This window comes from Trachemys scripta, unplaced genomic scaffold, assembly GCF_013100865.1.
Source record: "Trachemys scripta elegans isolate TJP31775 unplaced genomic scaffold, CAS_Tse_1.0 scaffold_42, whole genome shotgun sequence".
In the NCBI taxonomy this organism is placed as follows: Eukaryota; Metazoa; Chordata; order Testudines; family Emydidae; genus Trachemys; species Trachemys scripta.
In genome coordinates this window covers 7,453-23,510 of record NW_023260529.1, presented here as the reverse complement: position 1 = coordinate 23,510, position 16,058 = coordinate 7,453, and the positions used below count along the sequence as shown (strand labels likewise).

The 16,058-nt window shown below is 65.6% G+C and overlaps 2 protein-coding genes across 2 annotated transcripts in view; both read left to right on the top strand.

Annotated features, from left to right (window-relative positions):
* Positions 1-380: 380 nt before the first annotated feature.
* Positions 381-13,294, top strand: PIP4K2C (phosphatidylinositol-5-phosphate 4-kinase type 2 gamma; the record flags this gene model as incomplete). The annotated part of the gene is given in 10 exon segments (XM_034757785.1): positions 381-392; positions 3,033-3,130; positions 5,370-5,466; positions 5,841-5,987; positions 6,227-6,373; positions 7,209-7,247; positions 9,146-9,259; positions 10,458-10,701; positions 11,102-11,205; positions 11,507-13,294. Coding segments are annotated over 10 exon segments (1,083 nt in total), but the record flags the coding sequence as incomplete, so codon positions are not given.
* A 2,019-nt stretch (positions 13,295-15,313) lies between these two features.
* The window catches only part of DTX3 (deltex E3 ubiquitin ligase 3), a gene marked incomplete at its 3' end in the record, with an annotated part of 8,144 nt that continues 7,399 nt past the window's right edge, over positions 15,314-16,058 (top strand). The window contains exon 1 of the mRNA XM_034757786.1: positions 15,314-15,417. The remainder of the gene's footprint in view (positions 15,418-16,058) is intronic.

The window sequence follows — 16,058 nt, the reverse complement described above, 5'->3', positions numbered from 1 at the left end:
CCTCCCCCCCCGGGAGCTCCAGGTCCTGGCCCCCCGCTGCCCCACCTCAGGAGTCCCCCATCCTGGCCCCCATTTCCCCCCCGGGAGCTCCCTGTCCCCCTCTGCCCCACCTTGAGAGTCCCCCTTCCTGGTCCCCCCAACTGCCCCGGGAGCCCTTGATCCTGGTCCCTCTGGCGTCCCTGGCCCGGTTCCCTCTCTGATCCTGGGACCCCTGATCCTGGTCTGGGGCCCCTTGAGACCTCACTGTTCTGCTGGTTTGGGGCATCAAGCACCAGGTGGGGGTGGGCTCCTGGCCCCCCACAGCCCTCTGGGGCCCCCTGATCCTGGGCTGGGCCCCCACAGGCCCCCCCCATGACTTCATTGCTCTCCTGGGCTGGGGTGTCCAGCACCAGGTGTCCCCCAGGGCCCCTTGATCGAGGCCCTTATTATTCTCTGGGGTGCCCCTGATCCTGGCCCATGACCCTCTGACCCTGAGCCCCTTTGATGTCACTGTGGCTTGGGTGTCTAGCCCTGGATGAGGGTGGGGCCCCTGGGACACCCCCCAGCCTGAGAGCTTGTGATTCTCCCCCACCCCTGTCCTCACTGCCTCCAGGGAGTGAGTTGTGGGGTTCAGCACCTGGTGAGACCAGGACACTCGGGGCCCTCTGACTCCCTCCAGCCTAGGACCTCACTGTCTCTCTGAGCTGGGGTATCCCCCACCCGGTGAGACACCCCACACTATTCCCTCCTCCTGGGCTGGGCATCTCCTCTCCCTCTGCTTCCCCGCCCACCCCAGCATGAGTCACAATGTGAGTTCTGCAGAAGCTGCCCCTTTCCCCAGCCTTCATCTGAGGCAGATGGTCTGATCGCGGTGGGGGTGGTGGTGTCCCAGTTCTGCAGGAGTTAGGCAGATCTGACCCTGTGGGTGGGGGTGTGAACTTTGTGGAGTTTCCTGCTGAACACCAGTTTGTGCCCCCACAGCTCCCGGCGGCTGCGCTCCTTAAATAGTCCTGATCGCTAGGGCTACAGCCGTGGAGCTCGGGAACCAGGTCACAGCACAAGGCTCCCTGGGAACGAGGGCAGGATTATTCCAGCCTGCAGACAGGGAACGTGAGGCTCCCAGGCGCTGCTGGCATCCCAGTCCTCTGCTCAGACCCCATCCAGGGAGCCCTGTGGGTTTAGAAGGGGTGGCCTGGGCCTTTCCAAGCATGTGTACCGCATTCCTCGCTCTGGCGTGTGAGCGCCTCCGCCCCCCTGCCTGACGGCGACTGGCCCGCCTGAGGGACCCTGGCAGGCAAGAGCTAGTGAGATCCCGAACGGGAAAAGCCCCTTGTGACCCGGGTCCGAGGTGGGGCGCAGCATCGTCGCGCAGCGGCAAACTGAAAGGGGGAGAACGTCCCAGCGCCACGGTGCCAAGTGGGACCTGGAGCAGGCGTCTGCACTGTGGGATCAGTGTCTCAACCCACACTTCTCTTGGGTGCGCTGTACCAGGGCCACCCCTTAGCCGCCGGCTGAGACCAGAAGCCAAGGGACCTGCCTGCTGATTCCAGGGGCTGTAAGGGACACTCCAGTCCAGCCCCCTAGAAAGCCAGAGCTCTGTGTCCTGCTTACCCAGTCCCAGGACAACCTGGATGTCCCAGTGTAGCAGGCTGATGGTACGTGGGCCTCGGAGCATGGAGTGTGGTGGTCCCTTAACCCTAGCCTGGCCAGCTGCTCCCTCCCTGGCTGGCCGTCCCGGGTGGTGCCTTGGCTTCGTCGGCTCCCTGCTGTTTGGTGTGTTTAATTTGTGCCCCGGCTTAAAAAAAATCACGTGCCTGGGTAAGAAACGGAGCAGGTTTTCGAACCGGTGGCTCGAGCGTCTGGCGGAGTTCTCTCGCGTGGGCTCCCGTGCGCATGTACTTGCAGTGTTGTGTCAAGCTGCCGGGACCCCAGCGCGTGCCGTCGCTTTGTGTCTGTTAACGCCGGGGCTCTTCGTGTCGAGGGCCCTCGCGAAGGACGGTTCCCCTCTCAGGAGCGGGTCCGTGAGCGGTACAGGGCGCGGTTCCGTTTTGACTACCCAGGGCAATGTCTGCTAGGCGCTTAAGGGGACTCAACTGGCCATTAATAACTCTTGTATGGTGTCCTTCACCCCTGGCTTGCAAGCACTTCACAGAGAGGGACGTACCATTTAGGGGGAACCGAGGCACGGGGCGGGGATGGGACCTTGCCCAAGGTAGTAGAGCTGGGATACAAACGGGGGTCTCTGAGGCCTGGCGCGCTACCCACATGGCCTCCCAGTGACTCTGCGGGAGCTTGATTGCCTTCTAGCAGCTGATGGCAGAGCCCCCAAACGGCGCGGCGCTGCGCCGCTTTGGGGACTGTCCGCACGGAGTCTGTAGGGCAAAGCCAGGCGGGGCGGTGACGGCCCCGCCCCAGAACTCACGCGGTCGCGGCATCTCCCCTTTTGCTGGGCTAAAACGGGCACTCCCGCCTCACGCACGCCCTCCCAGCCAGCTCGCTCCTCCCACAGGCTTGATCGGCGTCTGCTCCCTGTGCCTGGGCTTCTGAGCGGCTACAGGCCGGAGCCTGGCTTGTCCCAGCTGCCGCTTTCCTGTGTCGTGCTTGGCACCTCCATGCCAAGCGGTGGGCGAGCCCCCTCCGTGTTAATCCACAGCCCGTTCCCAGAGCTCCCTCGAGCGCCAACTGACGGGCTGCTTGAATTGGCTCTTCATATACTGTTCCCCTGGGCTCCTGTCGCCCCGTTCCAATGGCCTGGCTGTTTATTACCCCATCCAGTAGGGGGCGCTCGCAGGTTGCCTGGCACTTGCTGTTTGGTTTTTTTGGCCATCCTAGCTGGCTCGGCAGGGACTTGCTGGGAACACTGCCCTCCCCTGCCACGCTGTTAGAGGAATGGAAGCTGTCCCGTGTGGCGTTGGCTCTGTGCGCCTGGGCGAGGTTGGCAGGATACCCAGCGGCAGGTCTGAGCGCGCCTGGGGGTTGAACGCCGCCTGCTGACGCTCCAAACCTGCGCGTGGGGCGGGGAGTAACCCGCTTGTCCTGTGTTCCCTTGCCAGATCAATGAACTCAGCCAGGTTCCCCTGCCGGTGATGCTGCTACCCGATGACTTTAAAGCCAACTCTAAAATCAAAGTGAACAATCATCTCTTCAACAGGTGAGTCGCGGCAGGAGGCTGCCGCCCCCACGGAGTTTGCGGGGAGGGGGGCGCGTGCGCGCGCACAGCTCGCTGGCTGGTATCGAAATGGCTGAGGCTGGATCTGGTACATTACACCCTAGTGCACCGGAGATCAGACTGACTAGCTCACGAGAAAGCGGGGTCGGCGTCCTCCCAGGCGACAGAGTCCTGCCTCGGTGCGGGGCACTGGACTAGACGACCTTTCGGGGTCCTGCATTTCTCGGATTGCTTCTGTGCCGCCCCCCCCCGGCGTCACCCGCCGGACTTTGGGTCAGCCCCCTCCCGGAGAGCTCACTAACGCTCTCCGGGCTCTTCTCGCAGGAGCTGATGTGTCCTCCAGTTTGGGCAGCTTTGTTTGGGTTCCCCAGATTTCCACCCTGGGTGCAGGGGCGTCGCGGGGCCACGGGATCCATGCCGTGCCGCGGCTTTTAAACAGTCCCTTGGAGGAAGCCCTCAGCGAGCCAGGCCGCTCCCCGACGGGGTCTCGCCCTTCCTCAAGGGTCGAGATCGGCTCCTGGGCCGAGACTTTCCCCCTGTTGACGCGCTGACGCCAGGCAGCCGTTTTCAAAACCGTGCAGGGTTTGTTAGGCAACTGGAGCCCAGCCTGGGAAGCCCTGGGGGGAACGGAGAGACTAGAGGGTAAGAGGGCTCTGCCAAGCTCCGCCCAGCCAAGCTGCCGAAGATCCCGTCTCCGCTCGCTCGCCGTCAGTCCCAGGTCAGAGCTCGGTGTCCCGGAAAGGCCAGTTCCGATCCTACCCCGTGGTGTCCCGTTTGGGGTCACAGTTCATTCCCTGAGGTGTCCATTGTCTTCCACTGATACAGGCTGGTTCTAGCCGGCCCCCGATGAGCCTCCCCGCCCATCCCTACGTCCCACGCCCCTTGTGTTTTCTGCTCAGCCCAGGTGCAGCATTTTCACCTCCCGCGCCTGCTGCGCCTGGCTCCCGAGTCTCTCTCCCTGCGCTGGGCGCAGCCTCCGGTGCCCTCGCGGTGGCAGCCCCTTGGCATTGCTGTGCTCGGCATTAGCTGCCGTTTCCCCAGCCCCTTCCAGGCCTAACACTCTGCCCTGGAGCTAGGGGCCCTCGCCCAGAGCTCTGGCTGTGCCGGTGCCCTCCCCTGCTGCCCCTCCCCTCTCGCCTGCCAGCCTTAACCACCCTGTACCTGGGCCCAGGCGAAGACTCAACAGCAAACGTGACCTAAGAGCTCCCGTGTGGGTCTTGCTTGCCCGGAGCGGGGCAGCTGGGGACTGCCCTGCCTCTCTGGCAAGGAGCTGGCTCCTGGAGCTGTCTGACAGCAGGGGCCGGGCAGGTGGTGCACGCTGCTCCACGGTGATCACTTAGTCAAGTGCCCTGAGCTAATTCCTACAGCAGATCGTTTGGAGTCGCAGCCCGTCGGGAGTTAAAAACGGTCCGCGATGGAGGCTCCACCATGGGGTAATTCCCCTCCCTGTTAAACGTCTGCCGCCTTTGTCTAGCTTCGGCTTCCGGCCGCTGGCTCCTGTTCTGTCTTTCTCCGCTCGGTGGAAGAGCCAGTTGTTAGATCTTCGCGCCCCACGTAGATACTTACAGAGATCAGGTTCTCTGAAAACACCTGCTCCGTGTGCCATGGCCATCAAAAAGCGAACCGAGTTAGGAGCCACTCGGAAAGGGAGAGAGAATCAGACAGAAAATATCCTAACGCCGCTATCGAAATCCACGCTCCGCCCACCCCTTGAAGACTGCACGCAGATCTCGTCGCCCTGCCAGAGAACTGGAAAAGGACAGAGAATGATTAAGGGGATGGAGCAGCTCCCATGTGAGGAGAGATTAAAAAGACAGGGACTGTTTCTCTTAGAAAAGAGACGACTGAGGCAGGTCTATAAAATCATGACCCGGGTGGAGAAAGTGACTAGGGAAGTGTTGTTTCCCCCATCTCGTGACACAAGAACCAGGGATCAGCGCCCCCAGCCGCCTTGCACCTGCTTGCTGACCCCCGGCCAGCGTCCCCACCTGCGAGGGGATCCCTGGCTCTGTCTGGTGTCCTCCAACCTCTGCCTTCTGCTTCGACTGCCAGCAAGGAGGGTCCCCGACGCCGGGGGCGGGTTAAGGTGCCCGTGAGCCGTGTGGTATTGAACTGAATCACACGGTTACGGCTGTGACTGTGCTAGGCTCCTGATCTCTTCCTGGGGCCAGCTGGTCCCTCTGGTTCTAAACACTGACCCCCTTCCCCTTTGCCCCGCCAGGGAGAACCTGCCCAGCCACTTCAAGTTCAAGGAGTACTGCCCGCAGGTCTTCCGCAACCTCCGCGAGCGCTTCGGGATTGACGACCAGGACTACCAGGTGGGTAACCTGCTCCCTCGGTACCGATCGTGTGTGGGGGCAGGAGGGTGAATGTGTGTCCTGGGCCTCGCGTTCCAGGGCCCTGTGTGCATAGAGGGGGACGTACGCAGATCCACCCTGCGCCCCTTAAAGCTTTCCTTGGGACGCCCGCTTCTTGGCCAGAGGCGGGTTGGGACCGGCTGAGCTGGGAGCTGGCCACAGCAGCCCTGGCCGAGTCTCTGATATCGCTGGGGTGGTGCCCCTTGGCAAGGCAGGCCACCGATAGCAGATGCTCCTGAAACTCACCATCTGCCCCATTAAAGGATGGAATGGCCCGGGGTGAGGTGTCCCCGGTATGCCCCGGGGTCAGTTCTCACGCCTGCTTCCCCCCCCAGGTCTCCCTGACGCGCAGCCCGCCCCACTACGAAGGTGAGGGGAGCGACCGGCGTTTCCTCACCTCCTACGACCGGACGCTGGTGATCAAGGAGATCTCCAGCGAAGACGTGGCTGACGTGCACAGCCTCCTTTCGCACTACCACCAGGTACGGCCAGTGTCACTCTGAGGTGTCCCTGCCTCGCCACCTGGGGGCGCCAGAGCGAACCTGTCTGCCGCTGGGAGGAAATGAGTCGAGTTCTAATCCCAGCGCTGCCACCAACCTGCGGCCGCTAGGGCACGTCACTGCCCCCCTCTTCTGGCTGGGGTCTCCAGAGGCCCGACCGGCTGGCGCCTCGCACTCTGCCCTGGCCCCTGCCGGTCTGACGCGGCCCCGTCTCCTTGCAGTACGTGGTGAAGTGTCACGGGCTCACCCTGCTGCCCCAGTTCCTGGGGATGTACCGGCTCAGCGTGGACAGCGAGGAGACCTACATGCTGGTCATGAGGAACGTGTTCAGCCACCGGCTCGCCGTGCACAGGAAGTACGACCTGAAGGTAACGGGGCCAGCAGGCGGGGCCGGGGCAGTCACCTGAGCCAGGCTCCTGGGGACACCCCAGTCTCTGCAGACACACAAGCTGCTGATCGTCCTGCCGGCCGGTCTAGTCTCTCTGTGCCCTCCTGAGCCCCCATGCGAGGCTGCACCCCAAGGAATCGATTGCCCCAGCTTCACCCGATTGATCTCTGCCCTGAACCCCGCTTTCAGCAGCAGTTCGATAGAGACCCTCCTCCAGATTGGAGCTCCTCTCCTGGCCAAGGAGCTTCTCTAGTGCCTCAGGACCCCAGAGGGCGCCCCCGGGCTGGTGGGGATTGGGGTCAGGCCGGCCTGGGCTGTGCGGCACGCGGCTGGAAACCCTCCCGGACAGGCCCCCATTGGAGCTGTGGCTTTTGTCACTTTCCACACCACGTGGCAACCTAGTTTAGGGGCCCCATATTTCCCCACAAAGGGCAGGTGGTTGCGACCCACCCTGGACCTGTTCATGCCCTCCCCACCCCCACCCGGCATGGTCCCAGGTGCTGGGGGTTGCTGCTTGGAGAGACTAGCAGCAGCAGCTGTGTGGCTAGGGCCAGACGGATCCCATAGCCAAGCGGCTCAGAGGTCCTGGGACTAGCCCGGGGGCTCCGGGCAGTGCGGGGGGTTTAGCCGCTTGGCTCCCGTCCATAATAATCAGGTGACAGTCCCCTAAATCTCAGCCATCTTCTCCCTCTTGCCGTGGCTGCTTGTGGCCGCCTGCTCTGTGCCCCTCGCCACGGACTCCTGCGTGTATCTGACCCCTCCTCCTGCGGCCGGGGGCGGGGCTTGTGACTAATGGGCGGGTACCTCTCTTGCAGGGCTCCCTGGTGTCCCGAGAAGCCAGCGACAAGGAGAAGGTAACTGAGGATGTGGGGGGAGGGGGGTCTCTGACCCATGGATCTCTCCTAGCTTGTTCTGGTGGGCGACAGCGCCCGGCCTCCAGGAGAGCAAGCAGGGGGCCTGAGTCCCTGACTGACGGGCGTCGCTGCCCCCAGTGGGATAGGCAGGGGTGGTGACCCCATCGGAGGCTGCCCCGGTAGGCCTGGCGGGCGTCTCCCGTGGCCGTCGGGTGTCCTCAGGCTGTCGCCGTGGTAGGGGTGCCTTGCTTCCCTTTCTGCAGATGCTCCTCAAAGCATCTGAAAACTAGGCCCCTCCTCGAGGGCTGGCTTGGTATCCGGGCCCTGCCCGCTGGGGCGAAGCTGCCAGCTTTCCATGCCTGGAGGTTGGGCCGACTACCCTGGGACTCCAGGCTTCTGGGATCCACCTCGCTGCTCACACAGCCGCCTCCTGGTGGGGCCGCCCCACGCCGGGTGGGAGCCGGCGCGAGCAGCGAAGTGCAGGGGGTGGCAGCTGTTGGGGATGCGGCCCTGTGCCCCCGTTTAGGGAAGGGGCTTGGGTTTGCCCTCAGAGGTCCCTGGGGCTGGGCAGCAGGCTGGGGGCAGCGGGAAGCTATGGGGTGTCCTGTGCCCAACTTAGGGGGATCTTGGTTAACTGGGACCTGCTGACTCCATGGGAAGAGGTGGGCTCAATCCCCTCAGGGTGTGGGGAGGGGAGCCGCTGTCTTATCCCCCCACCCCAGGGAGCTGGAGTGTAGGATGGGCCTCTGATTTCTGACGTGGTGCCACTGCTGGGACGGGCCAGCAGGTGGGTTTGACGGGGCATCCCTGGCGGTGCGGGGAGCCAGGCTGGGCTCAAACTGGGATCCCCTGGCTGGACAGAGCGTGCCGGGGAGCGGCCCAGCCCCCTTCGAAAGGCAGCTCGAGCTGGCGAGGAATCGGCCGCTGTTAAATCTCGGACCGAAGCACCGGGCAGGGGGAGCAGTTCTCAGCCCTGCACGGCCACCCCTCTGCACGCTGCCCTCCGGGGAGGGGGTGCCCAGGGCAGCAGCCGTCTCCCCCAGCACAGGCCTTGGTGGGCTCCATGCGGAGCGCTGTGGGCCCTGGGATCGCCTTGCCANCAGCCGTCTCCCCCAGCACAGGCCTCGGTGGGCTCCATGCGGAGCGCTGTGGGCCCTGGGGTCGCCTTGCCAGCGCTCTCCAGCTGCGGCTAGCTCTGGGGGCACTGATGCGAAGGGGCAGCAAGGCCGGTTCACGGGCAAGAGAGGGGATGAGCTGATGCCAGGCCCGGCCAGAGGCTCGCTCTGTCTGGCGGGGGCCTGGGATTAACTAACCAGCCGCGGCGCCAAACGAGCCAGGGCGAGATGCAGCTGGGGCTTTGCCGGCCGCCTCGCCCCGTTTGGGGGGGAAATGACCCGAGTTAGCCGGATAATCCTGATCTCGTTAGTGGCCTCGCCTGCCCTAAAGCCCGGGGGTGGCGTCAGCATCCAGTTAACGGGATTTGAGGGCCGCGAGATGATGGCGAGGGAGGGTTGATTGGATTGGAGCCCTCGGCTCAGCGGCCGGGGGAATCCTGCCAGGGTGAGGGGCCAGCTGCCGGCTCGTGTTGAGTCTTTCCTCTGGGGGGAGCGGCTCCCTGGCGGCTGGGCTGTTGTCGCCAGCTTCTCCTGCCTTTGGGCATGGGCGCCATGGCCCTGCCACCCCGTGAGCCCCGGAACCGTCCCAGGAGGGGCAGCCCCAGGTCTGACAGGGCCTCTTGTTAAAGGGGCTGTGGGCGGCGAGGGGGTTTCCCGGGGCGACTCCGTGAGCTGGGCTGCTCTGCAGGTCATCCCTCGGGGCGTGGCCCCACAGGTGTGAGGCTGCTTCCGCCTGGGGGCCCCCTCCTCCTTGGACCACTAACCGTGTCTGGTTCCTTCCAGGTCAAGGAGCTGCCCACCCTGAAAGACATGGACTTCCTGCACATGAGCCAGAAGGTGTACGTGGACGAGGGGCAGAAGGGCGACTTCATGGAGAAGCTGAAGAGGGATGTGGAGGTAGGGCAGGTGTCTCTGGCCCCTGGTGGGGCGGGGCGGGGCGCGGGCACGGCTGACCTCCACGCCGAGGTGGCAGCTGGGATCGGTTGCGGGCACCGCCTGCAGGACGGTGCTTGGGGTTGTCTAACCTTCCCGAAACAGCTCGTCCTCCCTGAGCCGATCGGCCCAGACCCGCCCAGGGCAGCCTGTCGAGCATGGCTTGTCTAGCAACCAAAACCGGCTACCGGGCTCTGCCGGACCCCTCGGGGCGCACTGCCACTGCCGGCAGGGACTGAAACCTGTGGCAGAGGGATTGGGGGCATCAGCCATGGGAAGGAAGGGGACTGCCTTGGGAGGCTCGGTACCCCACTCCATGTCTCCTTCCCTTCGACAGCCGCTTGGGGCAATAGCCCCTCCTTGCCCGGCCAAGAACCCAGAGCCCTGCCTGTGCCAGGCGATACGTTCCAGGGAGAGCCACGCAAAGGAGGGGCGGNCAGACCCGCCCGGGGCAGCCTGTCGAGCATGGCTTGTCTAGCAACCAGAACTGGCTACCGGGCTCTGCCGGACCCCTCGGGGCGCACGCCACTGCCAGCAGGGACTGAAACCTGTGGCAGAGGGATTGGGGGTATCAGCCATGGGAAGGAAGGGGACTGCCTTGGGAGACTCGGTGCCCCACTCCATGTCTCCTTCCCTTCGCCAGCCGCTTGGGGCAATAGCCCCTCCTTGCCCGGCCAAGAACCCAGAGCCCTGCCTGTGCCAGGCGATACGTTCCAGGGAGAGCCACGCAAAGGAGGGGCGGCAGGGCTGCTTTGCCAGGGGCACAGGCTGTTGGTGCTGGCTGGCACCCAGGCCCTGGCACTGCTGGGTCTCCCGTGCCCACAGTAGCAGGTCCCTCGCGGCTCCGCTGACGTTCTCAGCTGTGGGCGGGGGGGTGTCCCCAAACGTCCCTGCGGCCCAACAGCTCCAGAGAACTGCGTTGTGGGCCATGTCTAGCGCCTCTCCCTGGAGCGCGGTGTGGCCCTGTGCAGTTGGGGGTCTCCCCTCCCTGCAGATTGGGGCAGGGCAACAGCCCCTTAGAGCAGGCCAAAGCAGGGCCCTGCTCTAACCATTAGGTAACATGGCCTGAGTGGGAGCAGCAGTGGCTTCTGAGGAGCCCCCTGGGTGGGAATGGAGCCTTTCACTGCTGCCCCGGCTCACCCCCTGTCCGCTGCACCCCTAGTTCCTGGTCCAGCTGAAGATCATGGATTACAGCCTGCTGTTGGGCATCCATGACGTGCTCCGGGCCGAGCAGGAGGAGGACGAGGATCTGAAGGAGGAGGAAGAGGAGGGGGAAGACGTCACGGTTGTGGGCTCCTACGGGACATCCCCCGAGGGGATCGGCGGCTACCTGAACTCCTACAAGCCGCTGAGCCCCGGGGAGTTTGACCCCTACGTCGACGTGTACGCCATCAAGAGCGCGGAAGGTGAGTGGGGCTGGCAGTACCATGGCGGGGGACAGGGATCTGGGGCGGGGGGGTGGTAGCTTTGTTCCTTCTTCGCTGGCTGGCCCAAAAGGTGTTCAAAGAATGGGAGCCCCCAGCCCTCGCGTTCGGGGCTGGATTTTTCCCCCAACGCCTCAAAAACAGGGCCCCACCCATGGGCGCTGGCCCGGAGCGCCCTGTGTGGCCGGTGGGTCGCACAGCCCTTTGCGGCAGCCTCAGGGCCAGGCGGCAGGGACGGGGCCGGCCGTGGAGCTCGCCGAGAGTGGCAGGCCGCGGATCCACTGCGCCCGCGGCTGGACCCCTGGTCAGGGAGCTAGTGGGCGGGGAAGGGTCCGTTGAAGGTCTGGGAGCCGGGTTAAGCCGGGGTATGGCCTTTCCCCAGGCGGGCCCCAGCCGGAGGTGTACTTCATGGGCCTCATCGACATCCTCACGCAGTACGACGCCAAGAAGAAGGCCGCGCACGCCGCCAAGACCGTCAAGCACGGGGTGAGTCCCGCTCGCGTCCGGGGCGGGGGGACGGAGCCGCCTGGTCACATGGGGGGGCCCGTTGGGGAAGGGAGGACGGCAGCTGGAACTGCGCACGCCCTGCTTGAATTAGCCTCGTTAAACGCAGCCGGGCTGCCTGGCCTGTGGACCAGCGGAAAACCGGGCAAGGGAGGGGGTGTCAGGGCTGTGGGGCACAGCCCCCCCTCCTCCCCGCAGGCTCTTGGCAAGCATTGGAAGGTCGCCCTGGGGTGTCGGAGGGGGCGGGGGTTGGTTGGTGCTGATGCTGTTGTGCCCCCTGCAGGCCGGCGCGGAGATCTCGACCGTCCACCCCGAGCAGTACGCCAAGCGCTTCCTGGACTTTGTCACCAACATCTTCGCTTAGTCGTTACCCGCCCGGAGAGGCCCTCCTCCTTCCCCCCCGTCTCGTCTTGTGGGAGCTGAAGATCAAAGGTGTCCCCTGCCCCCCACCCCTTGGTCTTTGTGCCCCCCGCTGTTGGCTGGCCCGAGGGCTCAGCTGAGCTCCAGAGAAGCCCGGTGGCCGAGTGGGCCGGGCGGGCTCGGTTGCAAACCCAAGTGCCTTATCTTTATCCGCCCTGTTGGGCGGGAGAGCGGGGGATGGATCCTCTGACTGGGGTGGGGGGGGCTGCTGGCTGAGGAGCCCTGTCAGCTCAGCCCATGTCTAGGGCTGGGGTCTGCAACCAGCCCTGTCTACAGGGCAGAGGGTGGGGGGAGGCAGCCCGGGCCCTGCAATATGCAATAAAAGATTCGACTCTTTGGTGCCTTAGAGGGGGCAGACAGTTCCCCCCTAGCAACAGTGACACCCCCCTCCCGTTTTCCTGAGCCTGGGGATGGCAGCGGGTCCCCTCTCCTGCCCGCCCCCGTGTGTGCTCTGCACTGGTGCCCCCCGCTCTCCCCAGAAGGGAGAAGGTTCTCTTGGCCTGTCCCGCGGTGTAATTTATTCCTAGGTGAAATCTCCCGGCTGGGGTCGCGGGGGCAGTTGTTAACACTAGTTTGCATTGGGGTCCCAGCCCCCCGGTCTGCAGCCACCTCTCCCCACACACTACATCCCCGGGGCCTGCCCCCAGCCTCACCCGCACGAGGCCACGAGCCACGTTTGGTGCCAGAGCCTAGGTTCGAGGCAGGGCCGAGCTTTGGGCCACTGGTCCTCGTCTCTGGGCTGCTGTGGCCGGAAACTGCCCCGCGTGCCGGAGGGGAGCGACTGGGCGCAGAGCTCCCTCCCCCCGGCTGCGAGTATGCTGGACTCCCGGGGCCGGCAGGCCCCCCCAAGGAGAGGGTAAGCCCCCCCCCTCTAATTCATTTCAGCAGCCTCTACCAGCCACAGCACCTTCCTCCTGGCATGGGGCAGCTGGCGGGTGCAGTTCTACCCTTCCTCCAGCAGGAGGCGCTTGCAGCGCTGCCCGTGGCTTGCAGGCAAGGCTCGTGCTAGATTCAGCTTTGCCTGCCCGGGGTCTCAGCGGCCCCAGGGAGGGGGCATAGCGTTGCTGCTCCCTGGCACCTGCTGGCCACGGGTTGGGCTTTCCCCTGGATGTGGGGCTGCTTCTGCCCTTGGCCTTGAGCCCTCCTCAGCCCTGGCTTGGTTCATGCGGTGAGCGGACAGGGGCAGGATATGGTTGGGAAGTAGCAGAGCCTTACCGGCCTTGTCCCCTCTCCCCAGGCCTGGTCTGCAATCCGTTATCCCCACTGCTGCCTTGGAGGGGGGGCCATGGTAGAACAGGTCAAAGAGGTACTCTGAACTCGCCCATGGGCTGCCTGTGAGCAGGGCTGGCCAAGCGGGACGCAATGCCTGCTCCCCTACCCAGCGGGGGCAGGGGGTCGGCAGGGGTTCCCAAGCAGCAGGCTGGTGCCCGAGGCCCCAGCTGCGGTTCCTTGCCCTCCAGCGATCCCGCGACACGCAATAACGCTCCGTGCGCCAGCCTGGGCAGGGCCCCGATCCTGCCCTGGGGCCGCGCAGGGAGAGGGGCCCTGCCGCCCGGGCTGCAGGTTAGTCTGTTGCACCTTCTATTTTTGTAAACTCTGGTGTATTTCCGTTCCCTGTGTCTGGATAGAAATAAATTATTGACTGACAGCAGCCTGGCTGTGGGTTCTTGGCCCTGGCAAGCGCCTGCCAAAGGGAAGGGGGGTGGGGCAGTGCCCGCCCTGCCCCTACTGGCTGGCTGGGTAGGGACTAAGGCTTGTGAACTTCCCCATCCATGCTTGGGGCAATGCCAGAGCCGGGGGTGAGGCTGCGGTGCCCCCAGCCTGGTGCTAGGGGGGCAGGAACAGGGAGGGGTAGCGCCTTTCTGACCCCTGCAGCCTGGGCATGAGATGATCCTCGTTCCTTTGGGGCTGCTGGCCCCTGCCCTGGGGAGGGGCATCTCTGGTTGGGGAGAAAAAGATTCTGGTGTTTTGGAGCTGCACCTAGGGGGAGATAGCCGAGTGGTACCCCCAATGGGGGGGGGAGCCTCCTCTGCCCCCTCATGGCTTCTGGCACCAGGGTCATCCCCCAGGGGAACTCCTCCTCACCAGCCACCCCTATCCCCTTACACCCATCACCCCCAGCCCTGCGCTGATCCCCCTGAGCTGCTACTGCGTGCCCTGAGCGCTGGGTGTGTGTGTGGGGGGGGTGTCACCGTAGTATTATCTGCCCTCCCGGGTACGCCTGGCTCGGATGCAACCAGCCGCTCGCTTAGAGCCAGCACGACCCGATTTCATGCTTTCGAAATCCTGGCTTGTCCCTCGCTGGGGGGCACATCTCACCCTCGCTGCCCCGGGCCCAGGCAGCTCCTCTCTCTTCTAACCCCTTCGACGGGCAAGGGTACGGGTGGGACGCGCACTGGGTGTTACTGGGCGTGTGAGAGGGGGGCAGTGAGGCCTAGCAGGTCTGGGACTCAGGACACCTGGGTTCTGGTCCTGCTTCTCCCCTGACCCGCTGTGGGCGCTTGAGTAAGTCACAGCCTGACTCTGTGCCTCAGTTTCCCTCCCTGCTCTGGCTGTGTAGCCTGCATGCACTGTGGGTCGGGGCCTGGCTCCAGCTCTGCCTCGGCACTGGGCCCCACAACCTTGCGGGGGACCCCTGGATGCTGCCCTAACCCAGGTAACAGCGATGACAGCGCTGGGGTGGTGTCGCTTCCCCCCAGCCTTGGCACTGCCCCATCCCGCCTATGGTGCCAGCCCTGCTGCTTGCAAAACGTCCAGCCCCTGCCCTGTGCTCTGGGGGCAGGAGGCACCATCCAGCTGGGCTGCGCCTTCCTGTTAACGCCCCCTGGTGCTGCCCTTGGCCCACCCCCTCCCTGGGTTTCTGGGGGGGCCTGTTCGGTGCGGTGAATCCCCTGCCCCCCCCTGCCAGGAAAGGCCCCTCCCAGCCGGGCCCACCAAGCCCCTCTGGTTCTTCAGGGGGTCTCTGCTCCACGGGGCTGGCTCTCTAAGGGGGCCCCCCAGCGTGGTTGGGCTTTGGGCACCAAGTGGCTGGGGGGGGGAGGGCTAACGGGCCAGGGGCTGCAGGGCCAGTAGGTACAAAGGGACCCCCCCGCAATCCCAGCTCCAGTGTCTCCCCCCCCCCGCCCCCCCCCCCGCCACCCCCCTCCTCCCCCCCCCCGCAATCCCAGCTCGTGTCTCCCCCCTCCCGCCCCCGCCACTCACATCCCGACCCCCCCCCCCCGGGTTCCATCGCCCCGCCCCCGCCCCCCCCGCTCCCCCCCCGCCCCCCCCGGCGGGCGGCCCCCCCCCCCCCCCCCCGGGGCCCGGGGGGGCCGCGGGGCCCGGGGCGGGGGGGGCGGGGCCCCCCCCCCCCCCCCCCGCCGCCGCTGCGAGGCTTTTTCTCGGGCTGGGGGGGCCTGCAGGGGGGATGGCAGGGCTGGGGGGCTGCAGAGAGGGGGCGTTGGGGGGCAGAGCGGCAGGGTTGGGGGGGCTGCAGGGGGGGGGCGGGGCGGGGGGGGGCTGCATGGCCCCGGCCCTGTCTGGCTGCTCCAGGGGGCCCGTGCCAGGGATCGGGGCCTGGATGCACAATAGCAGCTTTCCCAGCGCTGCGGGCCATTGTGTGGGCGGGGGGGGGGGGGGGGGGGCATGAAATAGACCTGGGCCGTGGGGGGGGGGTGCGGGGGGGGGGGTTTGGCTTCCTGCCTTTGGCTGCAGATTGAGGAGGGTCGAGCCCATCACCTGTCCCTGCGGTGGGGGAAGGGGCCGCTGCCCCCCCTCGGGAGCGTGAGCTGGGGGGTGAGTCCTGCGGGGGATGCAGAGCTGGGTGTGGGGGCGATTGAAGGGGTCTGAGCTGAAGGATGGCAAGGGGTGATGGGGGTCTGAGCTGAAGGGGGGATGGGGTGAAGGGTGGGGGGATGAAGGGGTCTGAGATGAAAGATGGTGAAGGAGTGGTGGGGGAGGTGAGAAGCGTGGGTGAGATGGGGGGTTCTGAGTGGAAGGATGGGGAAGGGGTGATGGGGGGTGAATGGTGGGGCCAGATGTGGGGGCCTGAGCTAAAAGGGTGATGGGGGAGGGGAGAAGGGGGGATGCGGGGGTCTTAGCTGAAGGGGTGAAGGGGGAGGGGAGAAGGGGGGGATGCGGGTGCCAGGGCGGGGGGGGGGGGAATGGAGCCCAGCCAGGGCATCTCTGCCACAGGGCAAAGAAGGGGGAGGGGTGGGCATGGGCTGTTCTGAGCATCCAACACAGGCCAAAAACTGACAGAGCGCAGGGATCCCTCAACCGCCCCCCGCCCCCCCCGCATCCTTCAGCTCAGACCCCCCATCCCCCCACCCTTCTCCCCTCCCCCTTCACCCCTTCAGCTCAGACCCCCGCATCCCCCCTTCTCCCCTCCCCCATTACCCCTTCAGCTCAGACACCCGCATCCCCCCCCTTCTCCC